This window comes from Chlamydotis macqueenii, chromosome Z, assembly GCF_036417535.1.
Source record: "Chlamydotis macqueenii isolate bChlMac1 chromosome Z, bChlMac1.mat, whole genome shotgun sequence".
Lineage (NCBI taxonomy): Eukaryota > Metazoa > Chordata > Aves > Otidiformes > Otididae > Chlamydotis > Chlamydotis macqueenii.
Genome location: NC_141593.1, coordinates 20,268,075 through 20,295,275, shown reverse-complemented (window position 1 = coordinate 20,295,275; position 27,201 = coordinate 20,268,075). Strand labels below are relative to the sequence as shown.

The 27,201-nt window shown below is 40.2% G+C and overlaps 2 protein-coding genes across 3 annotated transcripts in view; one reads left to right on the top strand and one right to left on the bottom strand.

Moving 5' to 3' along the window:
* Window positions 1–17,302: 17,302 nt before the first annotated feature.
* Window positions 17,303–20,103, top strand: SMIM15 (small integral membrane protein 15). Its single transcript, XM_086771280.1, has 3 exons — window positions 17,303–17,413; window positions 17,607–17,686; window positions 18,263–20,103. Exon 3 carries the CDS (start codon window positions 18,290–18,292, stop codon window positions 18,512–18,514), a length of 225 nt encoding a protein of 74 aa, XP_086627406.1. The 5' UTR covers window positions 17,303–17,413; window positions 17,607–17,686; window positions 18,263–18,289; the 3' UTR covers window positions 18,515–20,103.
* Window positions 20,104–20,423: 320 nt separating this feature from the next.
* The window catches only part of NDUFAF2 (NADH:ubiquinone oxidoreductase complex assembly factor 2), a 62,020-nt gene continuing 55,242 nt past the window's right edge, over window positions 20,424–27,201 (bottom strand). For both annotated transcript variants that reach the window (XM_086771317.1, XM_086771318.1), the window contains one exon: window positions 20,424–21,248. In XM_086771317.1, coding sequence (XP_086627443.1) covers window positions 20,991–21,248 — 258 coding nt within the window. In that variant the 3' untranslated portion in view covers window positions 20,424–20,990. The remainder of the gene's footprint in view (window positions 21,249–27,201) is intronic.

Sequence of the window (27,201 nt, the reverse complement as noted above, 5' to 3'; positions counted from 1 at the left end):
CCAGAGTTACAGTTCATCTTATCCCAGACTGAATGTCTGAGTTGGGTCAGATAAATTTCGCCCTTAGACTGGCACTTCTTTCTAGCAGCTGTAATGAGGTATTAGGGCTCAGTTGTAGTAAGCAGGCAAGATGAATCCTTCCACCAATACTTGCTAGAGGCATAGCTGAGTTAGAAGCAGAGAAGAAAAATTCCAGTGCATGAAGTAGAGGAAGAGCCATGTGTAAAACCATTCAGGAATGGGATCTGATTCAGGATGGAGATAAGATGGGAGAGCATTAGGGGCAGAACAATTCTCTGTTTCTGGAAGGAGGCCCATTCTTAGCTGGGGGGACATGGTGCCAGCAGCTTGAGAGAGAAGTCCATGCAGATAAAATACTTAACGCTGTGCACAGTGTAAATGAGTGAATGGAGTTGATCTCTCAGGGTACAACAGTTTCCCAGCATAGCATCAAAATGCAAGTGATTCTTTCTCAGCCTACATGCCGTACAAAAGAAGGAAAAGATGGTGTGGACTCCTAGTTGAGCAGGCTCCTCTGACCTCCACAACACTCCTGATAGCACTACTCATTTGCTTGGAAGAGCCGAAAATGCAGGTAGTAAATATCATAATGCTTAGTAGAGCCAATTCAAATGGGAGATTCTAGAAGCTTTTCAATTCAGGTTAGATGAAAGGCTTGGTTGGTGACAGTACAACCTAGATCTATCCTAAGGATTGGCAACTGTTGAAGTCAGATATTGCTGATGTGCTCTAAAGTCGAGAGATGGCCCACAGGCCACCATTTGAAAATCTAGCTTTACAGTACAATTGCTCTCTATTATTCTTGCTATCAAGAGAACCATATCTTGTCTCATCCCCAAAAGGACCTAGATACAGAAGACCTGATGTGATTCTGTTGTATAGCAAATGACTTCCATGGCTGGGTTACTAATGATGTAGTTTGACACTACAGCCAAACAAGTTTAACAGCCAGCTGCTACCAACACTGGCAATTCTTTCCCCTCACTGCTCCTTTTTCATGCCCTAGGAGGTGGAAAGGTGTGTGTTAGAGGAATTTCTCTGACTCAAGAAAAGAGAAGCAGTGTGTGGGGAATGCTAGCACATTGGTGCTGCCCCTTCACCTGGGCTGGCATTGATCTACATAGCAGAGAAATGGGCTAGAGAGCCAACTTGGCATAAAAATTAGCAGTTCATTTGACAACCATTTGTCAAAGGACTGAGTAACCATGGCAGCTCCAAATTTCTTAGTATCCAAGGCAAAGTTGAGCTTTATTCCCTTTTATTGACTTTGGAAGTAGATAATATAAACAGGAAAACCTCTTTACACAGTATGAGTGTCCACAAACAGATTTATTCTGTAATGCTTATCCCACTTTATTTTACACTAACAGTCACAAACACGTAAGTTACAAGTACCCAGCTGTTTGGTTCGTAAAAATTTGATGGCAATCCAACCTAGAAAAGGAGCTCTTTTAGCATCCACTAAGGATTTTACAAATAAAAATACTTTGGCTCACTGGTCGTAGTGGTACATCATCTTTCATATGGAAGGATGCAGAGCTAATACAAAGATGAAAAATAAAACTCAGTATATTTTCTTATTACTAACTTAGATAAAAACTGTCCCAAACCATACTCATCTCAATTCCTGCTTTATGCAAAGCGTATTTGCCCTGAACGCATGTAATTGTTTGTTTTGTAAAACTTCTATTAAAAAAAAATGGAAGTTTGAAGTTCTAACTCTACCTCTTAGGAAAAGGGGAACAGATGTAAGAAGAGTGACACTACAATCAAGCCCACAAAGATGCCTGTATCTTCCACAGTCTCTGCACACATCTGCAGTATTGAACCAAAGCACAGGGCAGACACTTGGCTCTTAACACCGCATTACGTGCTCTAGAAAGAGTAAATCTCAGGCAAATGCAAAAAAATGTCACAGTGTCCGTGAGATGGACACTTCACATTTTCATACTGACTCCTACTCCATTTCATTTAGAATTTAATTAGCTGTATTTAATAAGTAGAAAACATTGTTGTTTTAAATATACATTCTCTGTGAAAATGTAGTCATGTTTGAAGAGCCTTCAGAATTACAGCTGCTAAACAATACTTGGACAAAGGAACTCCATATTCCTTATCTTATTTTTTACATTTCTTGTATGTTATCACTACGTATGTGTTAGATAGCCCTGGCCAAAAAGCAGAGCCCCAAATCTGACGCTTTCCAAACTATTTGGGAGTTCAGGAATAACAGAGTACTCCTCATGTGAGGCCCTAGGCTCTGGAATCTGATTCCCTCTTTGGTCTACTAGTTCCTGGATTTAGAAACATTCCAGGCATGCTACATAGTCCCTCTTATCTTGCAGGCATTCAAAGAGGATGAGGCCTGAGAGATGGAAGTGCTGGAAATACGAAGAACAATGCAGGTGGGGTTTCATAACATTGGTTCCTAGAGTGCCTTTATTTTCTATGGGCGATTATGTAAACAGTTGGAAATTCTGATGAACTGAAGTATGTACTGAAACCTTATAGGCTTTCAGCACGCTGAATGATGAAAGGTACTGAGAGCTGTGGGTCATTATACACATCTTTTGCTTGTTCCACAACAAAAACAGTATGAAGAAACCATGTGGTATAATTGCGTCCCAAATAACCGCACTTACTAAATAATACACAAACATGCAAGATATAGCTAGGGGCATGCTGCTGCTCTGACTGGTTTCTGGCAGCCTCTACAAACACAGAGGGTGCTATTAAAAGGTTCACAAGTGATTTAAAGAGACACTAACCTATCCTTATACACTAAGAAATCAAACTGGTACTGCAGAAATCAAATCAATAAATAAAAAGAAATGTAGACTGTGAAAAGAAAGCATTCCACTATGTTGTCCTTTATTTTTTGATGAGAAAAAGTAAAAAGCAATGGTTGAAGGAATTGTGGTAAATCAGAATAACATTCTTGAACACCACAAATCATAACTGAGAAAGATTCATACAATAATGCTAAAATAATACCGAAGTGGTCTGAAAACTGATGCAGTTTGAGCTATATCTAGTTTCAGAAGCCTGTGATGTTATTTAATACATTGTATTTATGCTATAATTTTTAACCAAACAAGTTATAAATAATTATATACAAATGTCCCTCCAAACCAAAACCAAAACAATAAAAACCTTTAACATAAGTGCAATAATACTAACTACAAAGACAGCCATATCCACATTATAGAACCTTTCTATCACTCAGACAAAATACAAGGACATTAAGCAGGTAGAAATGTATATATGATTTGGATCATCTTAAAGAAGCTTTTGCATAACTCAGAATTGTGTTTATAAAATTAAGTTCCCTCTTATTTTACCACTTTCTGCACAGATATTAAATACCTCTGATGTTCACATAGCATCATCCCAAGTGCCTTTAAATACAGCAGTGATAGACATTACTGTTGAATGTCCCTTTATAGGGAATTATTGTACACTACACATCCCCAAATACGTTACGTTAGAACAGTATTCTGTGTGTGCTTATACATATGTATGTGTACAATTATATATGTACATATACAATTATATATATACATATACATATATCTATATGCATATATTTATACATCTGCATGGCTCATTACAGAAAATTGTGCAGTTTCGTTTTGACTGCATCATATTACACCTTGGTATCTGATGTTTCACAATTATGCAATTCAATGCCCTATCAGGGTGTAACAGTGAAAAATGACAGAAGAAACATCTCTAAAAATAAGTTTGAAATTTCCTACCTTGTGTGTAACTAAAATTGGAGCTTTACCAATACATCAGCACAAACCATTACACAGCATTCTCTCTATGGACTTCCCCAGTCAGCAGAGAGCTACCTGCAGGAGAACTCCTGGCTCCTGGCTACCTTACAGTCAAAGAAGCTTCTGTATTGAACACCAAATATATGACAAGTGCAACCAAGATCAAAGTGCAACTTGCCTACAAGATTTCAGAGGAGCTGAACAAAGTTATGTACTCTAATGCAGAAGGTGAATGTCAGAATCTCGTGTTCGTTTCCATATTTACTGACCACATTAGTGAACTGGCCAACACACCAAAGAACTGAAAGACAGATAATAAAAAAAATAATATTAAGTAAGCATCAAACTGTTAGCATGTCATGAAATCACTACATTATTACATTTGCATTTACTATATCGTGTTCAATATATTTTTAATGCATTCTTGACTTAGGGTGAAAGAACAGACAAACATGTAGTGCAATGAGTCTCAGATGGGTTATTTATAATGCAGATTTTTTTTTTTGTGGGGAACTTTTGCACAGCCTGAAATAGGTAGAAAGTCCTAGTCCTGTTCAAAGTTGCTTGCAGGGAACTGACTGGAATCAGGACTAAAGATTCCTCAGAAAACAGAATTGCCTGGGTGTAGCTTATCAGTATGTCTCACAAAGGATACAGCATAAATGCAGAAGTTGAACTTCGATGATATCCAAACATCACATTACTGATTTCTCTCCAAAGGGCAAATAGCCAGTAAGGCCCCAACTTCTACCACATGGCAGCAAAGTTAAGATATTTAACTTACACATTTTTTCCAGCTGTGATTTATGGGTGTGTTTTTAAATTAATATAGGCATTTCCTATGAAAGAAGGAACAAACCTACCATTGTGGCAGCCCAACCCTCACTTACACTAAAGCTGTTTTATACTTTTCTGGCACTGCCAGGATGTTAAAGAGAGCAAAAAATATCTGAGAATATCTCCCCCCTAGTCAGCCACTGCTAGCATTAAGGGATCTAATTTGAATCCCTGATATAGGGGATTGAGATGCAACTATTCCGTGCTTTATGAGGAAAGTGCAGTGTAAGGAAGAAGTCCTCCTACTTGTTTTACCTGTCTTTGTTATGTGCATCTGTTTTAATTTATTAGCTCCCTAAGGCAGAGGCATTTTGTACAGCACTTGTCCAACATGCAAATTCAGCATGGGTAATCATCTCTAAACAATTCAAACAGCTCTCTTCTCTGTCTTCAATTTTTTTTTTTTTCTGGGGATTCTCTAGTGGTGTAAAACCAAGGAGCAGCTTCTAAAAAGCCAAACAATTCAGTACCTGTCTCTCCTAGACTTACATAAGCAATGGTTTTGTGGGTACTATATTTGTATCGTGCTTCTCACTGTAATTTCTGCGAGCTTGATTCTCCTGTCAATCAAGTCAATGGGAAATTCAATACTAACATCAGCAAGGCAGAACTGGTCCAGAAGTCATGAGTATCTTTCATCTAACAAACAAGTCTGAGGGCTGTTCTTTCCACTGCTGGAGTGGGCAAAGCAATTATTGGGGCAGTTTGTGGGAAACACCAGAACTTGCATGTCTCTCTGTTCTCTATTGCAAAATGGAGAGTGCAAAATTTCCAGTGGAAATGTTTGAGCAATTAAAAATAACACAACAAGCACAGAGTAGGTGAACTTCAGGGCTGAGAATAAACATACTTGTTTGCTTCAAAATGTTTTAAGAATGAAAACGAGGGGCCCCACCTCTCCCTGCCTTGAAAAGGACTTTAACTAATGTGAAAAATGTTCTTGAATCAAAGCAGGAAAAAGCGTGCTCTCTGTTTTTCGGGATACTTCCTTGGTATTTCTGATGAAGTGAAAGCTTTCCTTGGAGAAAACATTGCCTCCTGTAATGTATGCCTGATGGGAGCAGGGATGAAAAGGCTTCCCTTTTCGGAAGCAAATTGGAGGAAAAAGCATAAAATTCAAGGAAAGAAATGAAGCAAAACTTTGGATGGAAGAAATAGTCCTACTTACACAGGTGTTTCTTTGTTAATCACAGTTTACTGGCAAGTCTCAGAATCAAGAACATTGTGCAGTATTGGGCTGAAGGAGTCTTGAAATTTAAGTGAGAGTAGGTAATTCAGTATTCATGTCATATAAAGGTTAAGCTGAATCATAGTCTTCAGCCACATTACAAAACACTTCCATTCAAAAAGGACACCAAAGCCATTGGCTTTCTCCAGCAAACATTATACAATGTGTAAAATAACAGACCAAACAGCCTGGGGAGATGTGATAGAAACCATGAACATTTACCTCATCATCCCAGCTAGATGAAAGACAGTATTGCTGGGAAATAAAAAGAAACAGAACAGCAAAAATATTCTGTCCCTTAATTTGGAGGATCATTATGCAATGTAAAATACTATTGACTAAGACTGTTTCAAAAGTGATAGTGATAAAACTACATTTCCTACTTGGAAATTAAAACTAAGTATAAGATGCAAGATTTTTTTTCAGGTGCCACCATTGACTGGCATCATTGTTCCAAGAAGCACTGGTTTCAATTCAACAGAATATTCACTAAATATGCAGTATAAGAAATCCCGTGACCATCTATTCTACCTCCTCTTTGATTCTGGCTATGAGATTTCTTTGAACCAGCTTCTTTATAGAATCATTCTTTCCCTGGAAAAGGCTTCTTTTGAGATATATAAACTTGACCTATCATTTTATAAGTAAGTACACACCCATATTAGGCCATAAACAAGACTCTTCTCCAGTGTAGATCATGAATATTCACTGAACATTTCAACTTTCCTGGACCAATTATTTTATTAGAAGAGAATATAATCAAAACTCCTCTTAATTCTTATCCTTAACTGTTCTGGCTATAAGCTTGTCCTCCTGCACTTACTTCTTTTACTACCTTTCTGCAATTCCTACCTTCTGCTTTAGAATATGAATTAATGTTTTGTTTTTCTTTTCTTGATATCTGTTATTTCTGAAATAGCTGCTTTAATTTTCTCTCTAAATGGGTTTTTTAGACTGTGTCATCTACTTTTTGATTTGCGGTCATCTAGTAAAATCTTTAAAAGTTTCCAATAATCATTCACACATCTTCTGTTCTTTTTAATAAGTTATTTAGCTTTTAATTATTTACAGCTTTTTTTTTTTTGTGAAAGAGGAAGATATGAAAAACAAATTTAGGAAACATACACAGTAACACAGGTTTTGGTAAAAAAACAAAGGCTCTTTTTTAAACAAAAGAAATTCTGTGAGCGAAAGAAAATGCTTAGAAAATAGGGTTTATTGCAGGTAAAGAACCTGATTGGAGGGGAGAAGAGGGGATACAAAGGAGATGGAGCCAAAATCTTCCCATTGGTGCCCAAAGAAAGGACCAGAGACAATGAGCATGAACCAGGAAACTCCATTTCAATGTAATAAAACACTTTCCGATTGTGAGGGTAGCCAACACTGGAATAGGTTGCCCAGAGAGGTTGCGGAGTCTCCACCCTTGGAGATACTCAAAACTCTACTGGATGTGGTCTTGAGCATCTCGCTTTAGGTGATCCTTGCTCAAGTTGGACTAGGTGATCTTGAGGTCCCTTTCAACCTCAACCATTCCATGTTCTATGAAACTAAAGGATCACCCTAGCATAAAAAAAAAAAAAAAAATCAATTTTAAAAACAGGAAAAAAATAGTTTAGAGGTTGAATTTGATCAGTTTATGAATGGGATTAGAAGACAATCTCCCACAATAACTTGTAATAGGACTAATCCACTCAGAAGATAACTTCCAGTCTTAATTTCCAAAACTAGAGCATGAAGTATGTGAGGACATCTTATACATCCTGATTTAGCCACAGTCAATTTGAACTAAAAGTTGCTTCCCCTAAAGGTCTACTAGCATCAATGCATATATAATTGCTCCCTAACCCAGTTCTGTTAAATGACTCAGTTTATCCTAAACACAGTTTATCTTAAATATGTTTTTAGTAGATGTTTTTAAACCAGATAATTTTGACAGAACTGTTAGAAAGCAATTTCAAACACAGGTCCAGTTGGACGGTGGCCTTTCACATAAAAGCTTTGGCAAGTAACACTGGGGGCCAGCTTCTTAACTGGTATCAGCTGCAGGCAGAACAGTTCACCTTACCATGTCCAAAATTACAGGTGTGGATTTTAATTTTTCTTCTAGACATTAAAGCAAGTCAACTGAGACTAAATAAACATGCAGTTGGTCTATCAAGCTTTGTGAGGGCCCCAAGTGCGCCTCTTCTCCAGGTACTGCATCCGCACCTCCAGTACTGTGTGCAGTTTTGGGCACCTCAGTATAAGAAGGACATCAGACAACTAGAGCGTGTCCAGAGGAGGGCGACCAAGATCCTGAAAGGACTCAAGGGTAAGACCTAGGAGGATTGGCTGAGTCACTTCGTTTGTTCAGCGTGGAGAAGAGAAGGCTGAGGGTTGACCTCATGGCAGCCTACAGCTTCCCCAAGGAGGGCAGTAGAGAGGAAGGTGCTGATCTCCTTTCTGGTGACCAGCAATAGGACATGAGGAGATGGAATGAAGCTGCATCAGGAGAAGTTCAGATTGGACATTAGGAAAAGATTCTTCACTGAGAGGGTGGTCAGTCATTGGAACAGGTTCCCCGAGGAAGTGGTCACAGCACCAAGCCTCAGAGCTCAAGGAGTGTCTGGATGATGCTCTTAGTAAAAAGGTTTAGTTTTAGATAGTCCTGTGAGGAGCAGGGTGTTGGACTCTATGATCCTTATGGGTACCGTTCAACTTGAGATCTCCTATGATTCTATGAGTTAGCTGCCTATGGCTCAAGCTCAACACTAGATTCATGCAACTCTGTGACCCTGAGTCAGAGTACTGTGTAGAAAAAGTAGCATGAGAAAAAGCTGTGGGAAGTGGAGTCCTGTCCACTTTCACTCCAGAGCTGCTTTTAAGCTCAGGCTCTTGCTCTCAGTCTCTGCCTGAATTTTGTTGCAGGAATGCCTGTGCTTGGTCTTCCACCTTCCTGACTCTTGACTCTGATCCTAACCTGCTCATTTGACTTTCTGGCTTGATCTCGGACCTGTCTTATCACTGCAGGCTTGCCTGCTGATCTGAACCTCACCACCATCACCAGGCCTGCTCTGTTCTTCATGCTCAGGTACTGTGGGACTGAACCCTTGTCTGTGAGGCCACCGTCCTGCCTGCCCTGGCCCCTGGCTCACCTTCCCTTACAGAGTGGCCTGTCCTTGCTGCGCCCTGCCAAGTATGACCATGCACCTTTGGAGGGTGCAGAAAAAAAAACCTCCTGTGCTAGTTCTGTGGGCGGAGCTCTTAAAAAGTATGCATACGGGAAGGAATATTTCCACCTTTACAAACATATCTGTTCTTTTCTATAAAGGCTTTCTGCTAGCAAGGAAAGGAAGATGAGCATTTGAATCTACTGCTGTTGTATGCCTCAGAATGCAGAAACACTTAAGGAAAAAGCACCTGAATTTCTTGCAGGGATGAAACATCCTGACAGCATTTTTCAGCTCCCTGAGCTCAACTGTCTGAGCTTTGCAAGTTAGGCTACTAAGCTGCTTCTAAAGAAACCAGACGTATGCTACTGTATTCAGTGGCAATCTAAGTTACACAATTTTACTCAGTCGTTTTTGCTAACTGATGGCTGTTCTAAGTGTGTACTCCATGTGTTTGAAACTGAGGAGTGGACCTGGCATTGGCAAGGATAGGCAAGCTGACAATTACCCAGCTTTACATGCGTGTCATTAACAACTGAATTTCGAGAACACACATTTATACATTTTGCAAAACTGACCACTGCTGTTACGACAAAGGTAAGTCAGTGAGATATCACAGTTGTGAGGGCATTTCTAAGGACATAATTTCCCATAATTTGAGGAAGAAGGAAATAAGCACAAGTTCCATAGCAGTGAATCACCTATCTTTTCTGATTGTCTTTTGAATATGCAGTATCATTTAAACATGTGATCTGAAGCTGAGGAGTTTCAGACCACAAAATCAGCATCAAGAATGGCTGATGTTTAGATATTCTAGTCTTGGCAATGCCCCTTTTTGTTTGATCACTCTGCTTTGCTAAGAATGAACTGAAAAGCTTTTAACTTTAGGTGTTTTAACTCTAGCATGAAAACTAGGTAAGAGAACATATTAGAATTTTCTTTTCTTTTTTTTTTTTTGCTAAAGACTATTTCTTACTACATGCACTACTTACGTCTGTGCATGTAACGCTACAGACGGCTATAGCATTCCATTCCATAGGACTAAGAATTCAAACAAGGTACAGACTCCCACTCCCACAAACAACAGTTTCTTTCCATATAAGACAGAGCAGGAAGCAGCCAACAATGCTGGCTGTCTTTCGGATCTCAGTGACTCATACACATACTACTCTCGTAAGTTAATTTAATGCTGAAATGGGCACTCATTATTGGTACTGAAGATTTATACAGAGAGCTCACAATACTCTATAAAGTGTTTCTAACCACACATAAGCAAAAACTGATACTGCAATGTTCACATGGAAAATGGCAGCCATATAATGCACAGGAAGATCGTACCAGAGCATATACGTCTAGTTGCCCAAAAAGGAATAAGGAATTAGAATTAGGGTCCTTTGTTATGACAACAGTCCTGAATTGTTAATGTATATCCTATAATAAGAGTCTCAAACTTAATTTTTATGCTGGATCACCAGGAATCTTTGTGGTACCTCGTAAAAACAAAATTGAGATCATTGGAGCTGTGAAAAGGATTTTTTGTTTAGGAAGATGTGTTAGTTGAACTAGGTTTAGCAAGGACCTGAGAACAGCTGTGAGAGAGATTCTCTGATTATCTGACAAATGCTTCAGAGCACTGAAATACTATACAGTACAATCACTATTACTGCAAGTATCAGGACCCCATTCTTACACCATATGCAGAGCACAATGATTCAAGTAAAGAGGTTCTTGCAGGCAATATCCTGGGACACTTGTTCAATTCCAGTATCATTACTTCCTACTGCTCTTGGAAAGAAACTATAGAAAAAAAACCTATGCTTAGGTCTCTGACAAAATGTGATGGATTAGACAGAAGTATGGTTCTGGTTCTGTAGCTCTTCTCGGAACACACATCATACACGCAGAGCAGGCTATGTTTCCTACCTTAGAGTGTACATCACTTAAGTTCTAAAAAGAATTAATTTAATTTAATTTAAGACTTAAATGTCAACCAGTCTCCTCCTTTGGCTTCTCTGGTGAAGAAGCCACAAAATGAACCTGCTTGTATACAGTTTCGGGGAGATGTCTAGTTACCCACTAGAAATACCAAAGTCTAGTAAGTTTTTGTAACAGAAAATAGGGTAAGGCAACAAATAGAAGAAGTAGCAGAACTGTACCCATACTCCCTGAATTTGGAAAGGCTGTGTTTAGTTCCATTACTTGCATATTGCTTTAAAATAGACATAAATTGCTTGTTAAACTCAAGCTTCTACAAAACGAAGGAAAATCTGAATCCTAGAAGTTAAACTAGTAGCCGTACTGGCATTGCTTCTTTTATTCAACAACCTCAAAATATTTTAAGAAGGTGGATAAATATTACCATCTACATGTATGTAAAGACACAGAGTCAATTCACCGAAGGGTATGCCATTTGGTTTGGGTTCCTTGCCCTCCAGTTTGGCATTTAGCGGAGCTATTTATGTTGGGAACACTATCCGCAGTCCTTAGTGCTCTCTACAGCCCATGAGAGGAAACAGGCAGCTTCAGAGAGGGACTCCCATCGTGCCCAGAGGCACCCATCTTTCCCCTTTGCCTTTCTCCATTGTTCCTGTGGTATCAGACTTCTGTGAAGATACCTAAAATTTTCAGAATGAGCCCAGGCCTAGTGTCACAGTTGATATATGCTCCTGTGATTCTCAGTTCCTTACCTGAATCACTAAGCTAAGCTAGCTCTGGGAAAAGCTCTGAGGATTTATAAAGCTGTATCAATGATTATTTTTTCTCTCCTTCCCTTTAATATAACCCAAGAAAATCCAGAAGCCAGTTAATACTTGTATCAGTCATGACCATACCAGAATGCAGTAATGATCTACGAGAAGAAAAGTTCTGTATTATTTGAATAATTTCTGTTTGTATCTTTGATAATTCTTTTCTGGTTTTGAACTGTGAGAAGACCTAAAATAGGAACAAATGAAGGATGGAGTAAGGCCTGACACACTTCAGTTCTTCATTCTATGATTCATTACAAGGGTAGTAAAACCAATGCTATTATATAAATGAGTCCACCTAGAGCACAGAAGCAGCTGATCATCATTTAATTGAATGTCAGATGTCCATACTTCTATGTTCTATCATTTTCTTAAGATACAAAAGTGCGCAGCATGTTACTTGACCTACGGATCATCCACTGTCCCAACACGTGCTCTACCCTTGAAAGCTTATAGCAGCAGAACAATTTATAAGGATGATTTGAAGCGAATTAAGTAGAGCAGTAGTATTACTCACTATTTTGATTACTTTTCTCTTGGATACTCAGACCTAGCTGCATTGCATGGTAGTCAAACTACAAATTTATGGGGTTGTTCATGCAAATTACAGAATAAAGATATACTGCAGATTCACTTAAACATAAAACACCAATGCTTTGAAACAAAGATTTGTAGCAAGAAAAGAAACCTTAATCCCCAGTGGTAAAAAATTGGCTCAAGTAAAGCTATAAAACCCAGAATGTTTATTGGCTGGCACATACTGTGGATATATCATACACGGTCAAAAAGTGCCAATAAAGCTTTTACAGCTTAGAGATTTTACAGGCTGGAGAGAAAAAAAAAAGCCATAGTCAAGTCTCATTTTAAAACTCTTCAAAAACTCACCATTTGCACAGGAATTCCACCTAGCTCTTCTGGAAAGAGGGACATTCATCAGGTGGAGTACAAGATGCCCAGGACATTAATAAGTATACGTAAAGACTATTGGAGAATTTATGCTGTATGTAGAAAAAAAAAGTAGCTTTGAGGAACAAGTTTATCCTCAGAATTTACAAACGGTAAAAGAGTAGTTAGACATTACACTGTGCGAAATACTTAGCAGCTTCCTTGTACAGAATGATTCTGGACCACTGATACAGATCAACACATCTGAGTGAAACACACACATTTACTCAAAGCTTGTCTTCACCGCACACACTCCAACGCTCTTCAGTCACTGTTGGCATGAGAAAGGCTTTGCTTTCATCCAAGTAGCTCTCCCACTTTCCATGCCTGTATTATATTCTCAGCAGATATCTCTGCATTGTATCTTACTTCATTACTGCTGGATTCTCGGAGTGCCGTTTCCATTCCTCTGCCCACTCCTTCTCTGAAAGTGTGACAACGGATAGCAATGCTTGTCCCCTCCAGCAAACTATCATGAAATTCCATTGAAATGGAACTTTTAATGATGTTCATATATATGTTTATATATATATATATATATAAAAATTAACTGGTGATTTAATTTTATCAAGGTTGATGGTTCATCAATTCATACTGTATTATATTTTGATGCTACTTCTGTAACTGCTGTCATTGAGGTTATGTAGTTGCTGAAAAGATTAACTCCATCCTAAGCAAAGTTTCTTCCTAGCCTAGATATCTAAAAGGACATCTAGGTAAACAATTATGATGTTTAGTATGAATCGTGACTTTCACACTTTAACTGATGTGATCTTTCATCAGTGGGTCCTTTCCTGCTCCTTCCTAAGCCCTCCAATTCTCTTGCTCATCCACTTGTAAGTGACAGATACAAAATTAAAGAGTGTCTGTCTTAAAATACACACAGGCACATAAATAGCTATAAATAACAGAGCAGGGTCCTTTAGAGGAATTCTAGATGAGATGTAAAAGAAAGTGTAGATTTCACAGAATCATGGAATGGTTTGGGTTGGAAGGAACCTTTAAAGGTCATCTAGTCCAACCCCCGCCCCCGACTAGATCAGGTTGCTCAGAGCCTCATCCAGCCTGGCCTTGAATGTTTCCAGGGATGGGGCATCTACCACTTCTCTGGGAAACCTGTTCCAGTGTTCTACCACCCTCATTGTAAAAATTTTTTTCCTAATATCTAATCTAAATCTAGCTCCCTCTATTTTAAAACCATTACCCCTAGTCCTGTCACAACAGGCCCTACTGAACAGCCTCTCCCCATCTTTCCTGTAGGCCCCCTTTAGATACTGGAAGGCCACTATAAGGTCTCCCTGGAGCCTCCTCTTCTCCAGGCTGAACAGCCCCAATTCTCTCAGCCTGTCCTCATAGGAGAGGGGCTCCAGCTCTCTGATCATCTTTGTGGCCTCCTCTAGAGTGGCTCCAACAGCTCCATGTCTTTTACAAAGTAACAGTTTTTAGAAAGTAGCAGTTAACCTCCAAATGATAGTTAACATATGCTTAATGTGTGTTTTTAAAGGATTCTGATGGTGTACTGATTTGTTCCAGTTATAGTGACTTGTGGAATTTCTGTTCTCTCTTTGACTACTTAAAGTACAACAACTAACTCAGAAAAGCAAAATGAGTATCCTGATCTCCCGTGGCCTTGCAGTTGAAGTATTCTGGATTTAGTAGAGTGCAAGCCCCAAATGAAGCCTCTCCATCGGGCAGTAATCCCATAACATCCCTTCATTCCTAACACAGACACACTGCAGCTTCCAGTCAAGGTTGCAGCCCGTGCCTCTCTTCTCCACCTAGCTGCCTATTTTCACAAATCTTAAAGGAGCAGAATTGTTATGTGTGAGACCTCTACTATGTTGACAACAGAATTGGTGAACAACTTCAGAAGCTATAAGGAGAAGGACACCACAAAAGGTAATTACATAAGAGGCAATTGCTTTTCTTAGAAGAGCAAATAAAAAATTCCTACTTTTTATTTCTTCCCTGCCTCTACATCAACATGGCAGAAAAGACATAGAAAGACAGACAGATGGGACTAATAATATTATGTGAAAGACTAGAACTGGAAATTAATTTTGCAGCAGGTCTAAAGGTGGTGATATCAAGCAGTGTGTATATAGCGGTTGAGTAAGTCAGTGCTTATTTTGGCAGATGTACCTGAATTTAATATCCAAGCATCAGAAATATAACTATCTCCTCTCTAGCCCAATATGCAATTTTACCAGAAATAGGCTATACTTACGTAACAGCCCATCTACTTCGAACTGAGCTACATAGTATGCAAGAAGTCTTATAATGATACCAATAAATACAGCACTTCAGAAATAATATCTAAGCTCCAATAAATTTAGATTGTTATATTTTGCTAAAATGTACAAATTACAGACCAAACAGGAACCCATAACCTCTCTAAGAATTTTAATGCTCCTGTAAATGGCTGAGTAACACGTGTACAGAGATACATGCACAGATATCTGCCAAAGGTCTTGGGAGTCTGGGGAAGTCCCTGCTAGCTGGAAGCTGGCCAGTGTTATTCCAATTTACAAAAAGGGTGTGAGCAAAAACCTAGGAAACTACAGACCTGTTAGTCTAAACTCAGGTCCTGGAAAGATTATGGAGGAGATTTTACTGGGTGCTATTGAAAGGCATTTAAAGAACAATGCAATCATCAGGCAGAGCCAACATAGGTTTGTAGAGGGAAAGTCCTCCTTAACTAATTTGATGTCCTTCTATCTTAAGGTCAGCTGCCTAGTGGGTGAAGGGAAGGCAGTGGATGTAGTTTTTCTGGGTTTTAGTAAAGCTTTTGATACTGACCCTCACAGCTTCCTTCTGGACTAGTTGTCTAAGTGTGGGAGGAGCAGGTTCATGGTGTGCTGGGTGAAGAGCTGGGTAGAGAGCAGAGCTCAAAGGGTTGTGGTGAATGGGGCTACATCTGGCTGGTGACCAGTGGTGTTCCTCAGGGCTCAATTCTAGGGCTAGTGCTGTTCAATGACCTGGAAGGAGGAGTTGAATGCACCATTAGCAAGTTTGTAGATGATACCAAACTGGGAGGTGCTGTTCACTCCTTGGCAAGCAATAGATTGGAGCATTAGGTAATCATCAATGGCATCACATTTAACAAGGACAAATGTCAGATTCTGCACCTAGGACGGACCTAGCAGGCATAAGTATAAACTGGCTTTTCTGCCCTGCAGAAAGGGATCTGGGAGCGCTGGTCGATGGCAGGCTCAATAGGAGTCAAGAGTGAGCCCTGGCAGCCAAGAGAGCAAATCACATCCTGGGTGCATTGAACACAGCACAACCAGACGGTCAAGACAGGTGACCGTCCTGCTGTAACAAGTGCTGGTGCAGCCTCACCTTGAGCACTGTGTAAAGTTCTGGGCCTCACAATTTAAGAAGGATGTGAAGGTACTCAAATGTGTCCAGAGGAGAGGAACAAATCTGGTGAAAGGGGTGGCAGGCATGTCCTGTGAGGAGCGGCTGAGGACTCTGGGTTTGTCCAGTTTGGCGACAAGGAGGCTGAGGGGCAACCTCATTGCTCCCTACAGATTTCTGAGGAGGGGAAGTGGAGAGGAAGGTGCTGATCTCCTCTCACTTGTATTCGGTGATTTGATGCGTGGGAATGGTTCAAAGCTGTGCCAGGGGAGGTTTAGTCTGGCCATTAGGAAGCATTTATTTACTGACAGGGTGGTCAAACCCTGGATCAGGCTTCCTAGAGATGTGGTTGATGCCCCAAGCCTGTCAGTGTTGAAGAGGCATTTGGACAATGCCCTGAACAACATGCTTTAGCTTTTGGTCAGAAGTGGCCCAGCAGTTGGACCAGATGATCGTTGCAGCTCCCTTCCAACTGAATTCTTCTTTTTTCAAAAGCTACTACAAGAGCCTGAATACGACAGACAGGTTTTAAGTAAGAATGCAAAAATTGCACACAGCACAAAATTGCATTCAGCATATTCAATGTAAAGCACCTCAGTTTAGTCAGATCTCGTCAATGACTCTTTCACTGACACAACATACTTTTTATTTGCCTGTTTGCTACTCTTTAAGCGATACATTCACAGAAAGAAAAGGTATGCAAAGCAGAACGCCTTTGTGGCATTGGCTGTGATGCTACAGAGAAAGGGACTCCTGACTTGATCAACACAACTTAAGTGATGGCAAGATCTTCTTACGTACTAAGCTAACACCCTCATCTACGCTCAGTGGTGCTTTGGGAGCACAATCAAGTTTCTGCTCGCCCCAGCGCGTGTGTGCAGAAAGGGCGCAGGGAAGGCGTGGTGCAACACCCGTCACGCAAAACCTCGACCCCGGACTTTTCGGCAGGAGTACTGAAGGCGCTGGCAGTCGCCCTGGTCACACCGGGGCGAGCGGAGCGCTGCTGCCGAGGTGGCTGCCGGAGGGCGCAGTGCCGCAGCGGCAGCTCGGACAGCAGCGGGCGGGCACCGCACAGCGCTGTCACTGCGGGGCGCTGCGCGTGCACTGCGGACACGCGCGCACCTCAACCCGCCGGGACGCCCCGGCACTCACACATACACCTCTGCGAATGTGCGCGACCTTGCCCCGCCCCCAGTGACGTTTTGTGACGTAGATAGGGTGCGCGGCGGGGCCGCTCTAGCCAGCCGCGGCGGGTGGACTCTGTTCCCTCCGCGCCCGGCCGGCATGGGCGGAGCGGGCGCCTCCTTCCTGTTTCCGCTCGGCAGCCCGGCGCCCTCCAGGGCAGCGGTACCGTGGGGCAGGGGCGGGGGGAGGGAGGGAGGGAGGGGAGGGGTGGTGGGTTGGGGAAGGGCAGTACGGACTCTGAGCCTCGGCGGTGCCCCCCCGCCCCGAGCAGCGCTACCCGTGCCGGCGGAGGAGAGCGGCGGGGGCGGGCCGCGCCGGGCGGCTGTCCCTCACGGCCCGTGTTTTCTTTCCGCAGGGACCTCGGCGCCACCCTTCCCTCAGTCGAGGCGCCCGGCGGGTGCTCGAGGCGGCGCTGGGCCCCCCTCCCCGCCGCAGGTGAGGGCGTGGCGGCCGCTGGGAGGGGGCGGGGCGCGCGGCCGGCCGTTACGGGGTGGGGGGCGCAGCGGCGGTGGCGGGCCGGCGGCTGCCCGGGTCCGGCCCTCCCGGGGCGGGCTGGTGGCGTCTGTCTGCGCGGCTGTGCGGGGCTCCCGCCCACGGGCACCGCCCTGCTCGCTGCTGCCGGCGCCGTGTGTGTGCTTTTGAGGGAGCACTGCCCCGGCTCCCTCGCGAAGCCTACAGAAAGATACAGCTCTCCTCCCTTCCCTTCCAAACCAGTGCAGACCTCACTTTTTTTTTTCCCACGTTGCAATTTTTTTCTCAGTTTTATCTGAAACGCTGTTGGGTGAAATGCCTAATTGTTTTGTAAACACTGTAACTCTAAGGTAGAGTGAACACACAGTTTGTATTACGCTTTCATTCACGAACTATGCACTACTTTTAACTTCTAACAAAAAATGAACTTGCTCTTTAATAATGAAAGATGGTGGCTTATATCAAAATGGTAAATACTCTGTATGTGTTGCTTTTATGTTTCTGAATATTCAGAATTTTATCATTATTATTATTCCCTAGGGTTTTCCCAATAGAAAATCAGAAAAAATGTTTGATGTTAAGGCTTGGGCTGAATACATCGTGGAGTGGGCTGCAAAGGACCCATACGGCTTTCTTACTACAGTGATCTTGGCCCTTACACCACTGTTTGTAATTAGTGCAGCACTTTCATGGAAGCTTGCAAAAATGATTGAGGCCAGGGAGCGAGAACAAAAGAAGAAACAGAAACGCCAAGAGAATATTGCAAAAGCCAAACGAACAAAGAAGGATTAAATGGGAAAAAAAAAAGGCCTTCCATGTGCAAAGGATCCACTTTTTAAATGAAACACATGTACGCTTTGTGTTGTAACTGTCCTTTGATACTTGATCCTGTTACTTCTTGAAGTATGAAAATTAATCTCTTCAATGTGTTCTGCTGAGATTATTTGTCTTAGTTTGCCCAGGTGACACTTGTTACAGTCATTTAATCTACTACTTGTGTTGTAGTGCAGGTTGCTTTTCTAAATTTGCATGTTAAATTAAAAAAAAATTAATCTGCTGGGTGGCTGTGGAGGTAGATTTATTTTTTTTCCCTATCTGAGCTATGATTTAATAAATGTCTTAAAGTTGTCAAATTATGGGGAAAATGCGAACAGTAAACTGGATTACAGAAGGGCAAGTTTTGGTGTACCTTCAGCAGAGCTGTAGAGGTAAGCTAGCTTCAGCGTTAGGTAGCATTCCTGACTGATTTTCTTCAAGGATACTGTATACAGCCCTGCAGTTCATTCAGCTGTGTGCCCATAGGGACTGCTGTAGTGTTTTTGACGGTGGGGCGTGTCTGCAAAAAGGATCAAACTTGGCTTTTCCTGTTTCCTGAACTACCAGTCACCAACAGTCTTTAAATTCAGCCCTAGGAAAACCCTAGGAAACTGATTGCTTGTTTTTACGACCTTCTTTGTCTTGAGCCACTTATGTTCCACAAAATACACTACTGTGTGTTGTTTGGTTTTCCCTAACAATCACTTGAACGCTCCATCTGTAACTGACTTGTGTCTGCTTTCAGAAACTTACTATGCCTCAAAGAATAGCCATAATTGGGGTGACGCCAAAGGCCCAGGTGGCCTACTGTGCTGCGGACCCGCAGCAGGTGGCTGTGGGGGAGCATAGGAGGAGGATGCGCATGCTGGTGACAGTAGTTCTTCCTACTTGCTAACCTTCTGGCTACCTTTGATTTAGGACCACCTGAGTTTAGGTGAGATCTTTGTTCTCATGGTCCTTGAAACTCTGCTGCCTTCCAGGCTGCAAAATGCTGGCATACTGGAAAAAGTTCATATGGGGATTGCATTGTAAATACGCCAAAATTATTTTACCTTAATTCCAATTTATGTTTTTCTAACAGAAGTAATTAATTTTTCAAAGCCTAATTTTTATTAATAGCTTAGTTCTAAAGAGCTTGTGGCAGTCATTAGGTTTTTTAGAATTAGCATATTTCTGAACTGCTGCACGGAGTTCTGCTTTCTAGCAACTAGTCCTTCATTACGTTTAAAAATAAAACCTTAAAATAATACCAGTGTTCAAATGAGGAGACCTGTAGAGCTGGCTGACACCAAGGGGAACTAGAAGCAGGGGTTCTGACTGAAACAAGAAAGTAAGTGTGAAGTATTGTTGATCCTCTTTCAGTTTTGCTGGTCAAAGCAAGCATTATTAAGAATATGACGTTTTGGCATTTTTTAAATACATGGGATTAAGTCTCCACTGTTTTCTCAAGCGTTGTCAAATGTGTATGTGTTCCACCTTTGATAATCTACATAGCTTAAAACGCATGGAGAAGAACTGATGAAGGATGCGCTGCTTAAATAAATTTGATACTTTTTTAAAAAAAATGTGTGGTCTTTATTTTGACTTGAAGTCCTGAAACATAATCTCTAAGTGAATAATCTGCATATTATATGTATCTAAACTATAGCCAAATAGATCTAATAATCTAGGGGAGTCCCCACATAAATAATAAAAAAAAACTTTTATTTCTGTTTTTTTTTTTATTTAATATTCATGACCGTCCCTTGTCCCAAACCCTCTGTTATTTTCCAGCAGCTTTACCAAGTGCTTCTAACCTCTATTATAGTAGTTATATGTAGTTTAACTCAGACTGATTTTATCCTGTGCTTACTGCTGGCTGCAAATCAAACATTATTCCCATATATTGACTGTATTCTTAAATTTTATTTACAAGAATGTCTGAAAGATTAATACAGTGTGTAGTCAGCATAATGTCATAGTGATTCCTGTTAATGAAATCAGCTTTTCCATCCACTTGCCAGAGGAAAGCAGACTGGCACTGCCAAGGGGAATTAACAAGAATTCTGAATCTTAAACTGATGCCTAGGTTTGGGAAAATTTAAGTGTACTGGTTAACTAAAATTTATTACATCAAAAACAATTTTAAAAATAAATGAGTCTTCAAGGAAAAAAAAAAACAATTTAGAATTATTTAAGAAAATTAAGTTAGCTGGAAAACCTTCTGCCTATGATTTTGTGAGTAACTGATGAACAGCAACTGTTGAAAGCAAACTTACTAACACATCCTATTTTTCACTAAACCCAAACATTTTGCAGTAGTTTGTCAAAATTAAGCCTATGTGAACAGTTCTGCAAAAATAAACGAGACTGCTTTAACACTGTATTATTGCACACTCACTCATATAGACCAGCTGTTCATGTTGTCTGTTAAAATACTTATCCATTAGCAATACCTGTGCATTACAATTGTTTATTTATTATGACTACTACCACTGCCCGGTGGCACCCAGGAACCTGGCTGAAAGGTACCCGCAGTGCTTGTTGGATCTTGGGAAGGCTCTTTCTTTCCATAGTAATGGGCTGATGCGTGGCCTTTAACATGCGTATGAGCTGGTTCAGCAACAAGTCCCTCCTTGTAGTCCCTGGCCTGAAGCAGCTTATCCTTTTCAGAGACATCTTTGATTTTCTGTTTCATTTTTTCTCTATAATTTTCATTCGTAAGAATCTCCTAAGAACACAGCAGAAAGATAATTAGAGAAATCAGAAGTAAATGCAATACACAACATTGGAATAAAACATTTTAGGAAAGCGCTTTTTTCCTTAATTTTATAATCCAAATTTTCTGGTACACAGGTAAAATAAAATGTGGCCAAATTTTTTCTACAACTGCAATTTCAGCCTTAGTTTAAAATGTTCTTAATGTTTTGATCATGTTGAAGGAAAACTGTACTGTAGTGTCCCAGTTTCACTATCCTATTAGGTCAAAAAGGAAAAGAAATTAAATTACAACAAAGGTGAAATTAAAACAATAAATGTGAAAATGCATTAAAAATAAGGCTACCATTTTACATTGTTTTCTATGCAGGACTTGCTGCTACACAGCTGTTTATCACTTGCATTTCTTCCTGTAGCTACTATGCATATGACTTCAGGTATTTGTGCGGCAGGGTGCAGTTTTGGGAGAAAAAGATGTGCAACCTTGACTCTGCTAGTGCGTAAGCCGAAGCCATGCAAGATAAATAAATACGTAATAAAAATAATAACTAAAAAAAAAGCTAGGATAGAACTGAAACTACTGAGATGGTACCAGTAACTCAGGAGAAAAAACACTGAGGGGGGGAAAAACGGCATGACAATCCCTGAGGGAAACCCTGCCCCAGGAACTCGGAGGACTGCTCAGTAAGGCCAAAGACCAGCATGGTCCCAGAAGCAAGAGAGGACAACGCATCCTCAGCTGGTGACTGCCTGGCCAGAAAAAGTGAACGGAATATTGTGAAGAGGACACTAAGCACAACACTGCTTAGGCAAGCTGTATTAGCATGATTTTACATGTACCACATTCATAACGCCTGTAAAATCATACCTACTACCTCTGCACAGGTGAAAAACTCAAATAAAACTGATCTGTTTTCAGAGTTTGACCTCCACTCTTGATAAACTGAAGCAACTGTCTGATGCGTGATCCTACTGTAAGGCCAAAAACCCTACCCAGGACACGTCTTCAGACAAGGCTCGTACAACTTGCTGATATAATTCCATGAAGCTCTGTACAGCTTAAAGATGGAAATTCACTAACAAAGATGACCTGAACTGGGATTCAGCTGCCTCCACTGAGAAATGCTGTAGGTTGAAGCAAGTGCAATTACTGGCTTGTCCACAGGTATAACAGATAAACAGCTGTTAGCAGACCTTGCCATCTTGTTCAGAGGAAAACACAAAGAACTCCCAAAGTAAACACAAAGAAAAAAGCCCTCAAAAATAATGAAGTTTGGCTTTTACCTATTAGCACGTGTTTCCTATTAGAGGGATGATTTGCAAACCCTGCTAACAAGATCTCTCTGTGCTTTTGTAGGCCAGATAGTGAAGAGTATTAGAACCAAAAGCAGAAGGGTGATACAAATTTTTCTAACACTCTGAACTCAAATACAACTTAACTGTAACCAACACCATGTGACGAGGAAGCTGCTAATATCCACATTTAGATTGTGATACAGAAGGAAAAAGGCTGAACAGCTGTCTCCAAATTACATGTATATGGCAGAGGTAAGGAGAAACTAGATCAGTATAGTTCTCTTAGCAGAAGACTATGACATTATTTTAGGAATGGCATTAAAATACATGTGATATTGCCAAGACCTGACACAGCAATTATGTGAACATATAATAAGATTTTTTAAAGACAGTGTTTAAAGAAACCTTATTTAGAGGTATCACGAAAGCTAACACTTTTTTTTCTTAGTCCTTAGCTGCCTCTACACTTAAATTCACAGACGCACAGAGCAGAGGTAAAACCCTTCACATACCTATACAGCACGAAAATACACAAGCAGCACATAAAAGACTTTGCAAACTGAAGGGGAGAGAGAGAGAAAATTCTTCCATACTGAAACAAAAATATTGCCAAGTGTAGCAAGCTCAGATTTTCAACAGTCAGTATAGCACAACCTCATTATAACATCTCTTAATTCCATCCTTGTTTACCACATGCCTGTACAAATCTACCATGACCTTACTGATTCCAAGGGGATTACTCCTACGGAGCTTGTATGACCCACTACTAAGAAACAAGGTCATACACCTTTGTGATATCTGAAGACTGCATCGTAGTCTCTGCTAAAACAGCATAAAGTGCTTTATTAAAATCTGGATGTAATTCACTTACTGTGAACAGCTATTTAGTAACTTCAAATATTTTCCATGTTAACAGAGTTATCTTAGTGAGGTAACAGCAGCTGTAACTAAATTCCAAATACTCCAAGTCCGTTTTAAATGTTGATGTATAACTTATCTGGTTTACAGACTCAAGTAAGGCTCTTTTAATCAGCTTTCACTGGCTAAGGTATAGTTGTGATCTAGTAAAATAATAATGTTGATCTTGAAAAAAGCATGAGGAAGGATCCTCATTAGCAAATACAGAAAAAAAAAATTATGAAGTGACTTGTTTGGAATCTTCTATACAATCCACACCAGGACAAAAATTTTTCAAATTCAAAGTATCTGCAAGCATCCCTTGCAATTAAATTCATATCACTAATATGTACACTGAAGCCAGAGCTCCTTTGCTCAAACTAAAGAAAATGCAAATCAGGAATCTTGTGTCAGTTGGTACATTAGAAAAATTAGGTCAAATAGATGAGTTCTCTTAGCATAAACATCTTGTCCTTTGATACTGGCAAGTTTGTTATATGGAATTCTCTCACAGGCACCGAGTCCTTCCTATTTCTAATATTATCACCAGAAAATACTTCATTCTCATTTCTCACTAGAACACATACTTTTTTTTTAAGCATTGTGATTGTATTTCCAAATACTATTTGTTCAATTACCATAGCCACTGCACTTTGAAGCAGTTGTGAGACTGAAGTTTCCCCGCCATTACAGGCATTTAAATAAAAGTTCCAGGTAGTTCCAAATTTGAATAGGATAATTAACTTGGTTCAAAACGCAATTTTTAATAAAACTATTGTATGCATATTTATAGAAGGAATTATCCATAAAACACACTAGAAGTGTGCAGAATCTTTAAAATTAATCATCCAAATCTGGCTTCAGTCTATCTGCATGGCTCACTGCAATCAAACACAGTGTGTGTTAGGAAGGTTCCTCCCCAGACAACCTCCTGGTTCCACAGGGCTTCCTGTCACCTGCTGAACAGTGGTGGAGAAGCCGACATCTGCTGGGCTCTTCTACCTGTGACAAGTGGTCTGTACATCTGCATGGCACCACAGGCTCTCCCAACTCACCTGCACACAGCTGTATCTTCCCTTTGAGGCTCCGTTGCTACCCAACCCTCTACTGTTTGATATACCACAAACAGTGAGCAGTGACTGGGAGTGGTGTCTTTTTTTTTTAATACATTGGCAGGTTCAGAACATTTATCTTCTCCTCCAAGATTAATTGAAATGTTTTATAAAACGGCTAGCTTCATTATAAACTGCGTCCCCCCAACATACCATTTAAGTTTTCTGCTGAAATATAAGAACATGAACATGTAATGTCCTCTGACCTTTAGCAGCAATACAAAATCATTCTATCCAACACAGAGAACGCAGTATCTACCAGGTAACTGCAGCTTTCTAAGGGTTAGTTAGTTTGTTCTTCCACCTCTTTATACAAATTAATGATATAAGCTCTCTGAACCTGCAGTTCTCAGGAGGCACATAACACCTAAAGAATACCAGAAATGCCGTTTATCATTTTTATTAAAAGGGAATCTAAGGATCTGGATTATGCCACAAAACTAAAAAAAATGAAAAATGCCTGAAGACATCCATCCAGCCATGTCTTAGCCCAGTTGAAATCCCTACATGTAGATGTTCACCTTGAAATGCATCAGCTCCAAGCATCTAGAACAAGATACACAGAATGTGGTGAGAACTACGTCCAACAATTTAAATTTTTTAAATAAATTTTACTCAGTGCAGGTAACTACTCGTCCAGCTTTGGTGACTACTGTAAGCTCTATGAGGACTTTCATCTTTCTAATAATTAGAGCTGCATGCCTTCCCTCCTTAGAAAAGCAGGGTTTAAGAAACTGATCTCTAAGGTTTTCTTGAAAAACCTAACATTATTATTAAGGAAATGCCTAAGTGGTCCTTGAGGCAGCTGCTTTTCATCCAGAAACTAATGACTTCTGCATATTCTGACATCTTAGCAGTGGTAACAGCTGCATGAACAAATAATGAAAGATGGCCTGCTCACTGGGGCCAAAGCAGTTCAAGACAGAGTGCTGCCTTCCAAGTGTGTTGCTGCAAAAGGGATGAGGCTGTATTTCATGCCACTGGCATGAAAGTTCCACTTCTCTTGCAAACTATATTTTTTTCTTTAAAGCTCTCAGTTAACTCCAGCAGCTGAGATGTATCACCAAGCATCCTCTGCTGCTTGGAAACTGTATTCACCTCTACTTCACAAAAGGAGAAAAATCTAGAAGTTTCTCTCTAGTCAAAGGACTTTCAGTGCCTACTAGGCTATACTGAAAGAGCTGCTTCGTAGGCTGAAGATTTGGAATGGCGTGTTCTTTCACTCTTAAAAGATTTCATATTGTTACTGCTTTCCCTTTTCTGAATAAACTAGTAGCCTTACAGAATAAATAAAATGAGTTCCTCCTGGTAGGAAAACGTCTTGAGTACACAAGCATTTTCTCTAGACTTGCTTATTCCTTCAGCTGCCATCTTGCTCAGTAGTGACTAGCCTTTGAGAACTCTTCTTGCTAGTCTTCTCCATAGGTCTGTACTCAGCCCTTTCTGTTGTGCAGCATCTCCTGAACCCCACAATCTGAGGAACTTCTCCTCCACTTCCTCTTACTTCCTTAGCGTTTCCCTCTTGGTCCTCAAGCCAGCCTTCGGTTGTAACACCTCTTGCCTCTCATGGAACATTTTCAATCTCCTGAAGACAAAGGGCAACCCAAACTTGTGAACAAGGATACAGGTGAGTAAACATAGAGCATCAATGTAAAAAAAAACCAAGAGGGATTGTTTAAATGTTATTTTAACGGATTGATACTTGTTTTTTTTTTTTTCTTTCCAGATGAGTTCCTAAAGACACTATAGCCAAACCTATAAATACAAGGGGTTTATGTATTACTGATTTTGAGCAAGATGTTACATTTCATTTCAGATCGGCTTGTATTTTGATTAAATTAAAAATAAATAACTTCTTTATGTTGTCTTAAGAAGTTGGAATAGTTTTTATCTTAATTACATATGTTGAAATACTCATGATTTCTCTTGTTTTGAACAGGGTTAGCTATTATTTGACGCCAGAACTGAGAAACATCTGGACATATTAACATTCTTTGCTTGAACTGTACAGACACTACACATTCATAGAATACTTGCATTTTGGTGTCTAGTTTGAACAGTTCATGTTTAATCATGAATGAACTTGAACTTTGAACTCTGCCTGTTAAAAATCATCAGACAAGTTAGCAAAAATTTTAAAAATTACAAAAGGAAAGTAAAAACATCTGGTTTGGAAAATTATTTTAAAAGTTGATTGTTGCAAGACAATTTAACACATCAGAATTTTTTCTTCACTGACAAATTAACTAAAGTGCTAGAAGTTAAGCCAATTCACCTGTTTATATAGTATCATCAAACTGGTTAACTGAACTCCATTTTCCAGTTCAACAAGTTAAATAGGCAAGATGAAATAATCAGATATTACATCATATTTCAAGAGTGGGAGGCAGAGTGAGGACCTCATCACTGAGAGGCACTGAATGTTCTGATTCAGGGCAGATCTTGTTAACTCAGCAAGCAAACACGAGCTTAGCAGTGCCAGGTTGGGAATAAGAAATAATGTGGTAAATGAAGGGCTGTGTCAGTCCATGACAAAAACAGAGGAGCAGTTTGAATTAGAAAGGCGTATCTGGCTTTGCTAAAATACTTATTTAAATAAAACATTGAGACAACTGACTGCTAATTTTGTAAAGAACATACATGCTAAATGTCTTTGGTCAA

What these genes read in the sequence shown, in the direction of transcription:
- SMIM15 (XM_086771280.1), top strand. Translation starts at nt 18,290, where the DNA reads ATGTTTGATGTTAAGGCTTGGGCTGAATACATCGTGGAGTGGGCTGCA.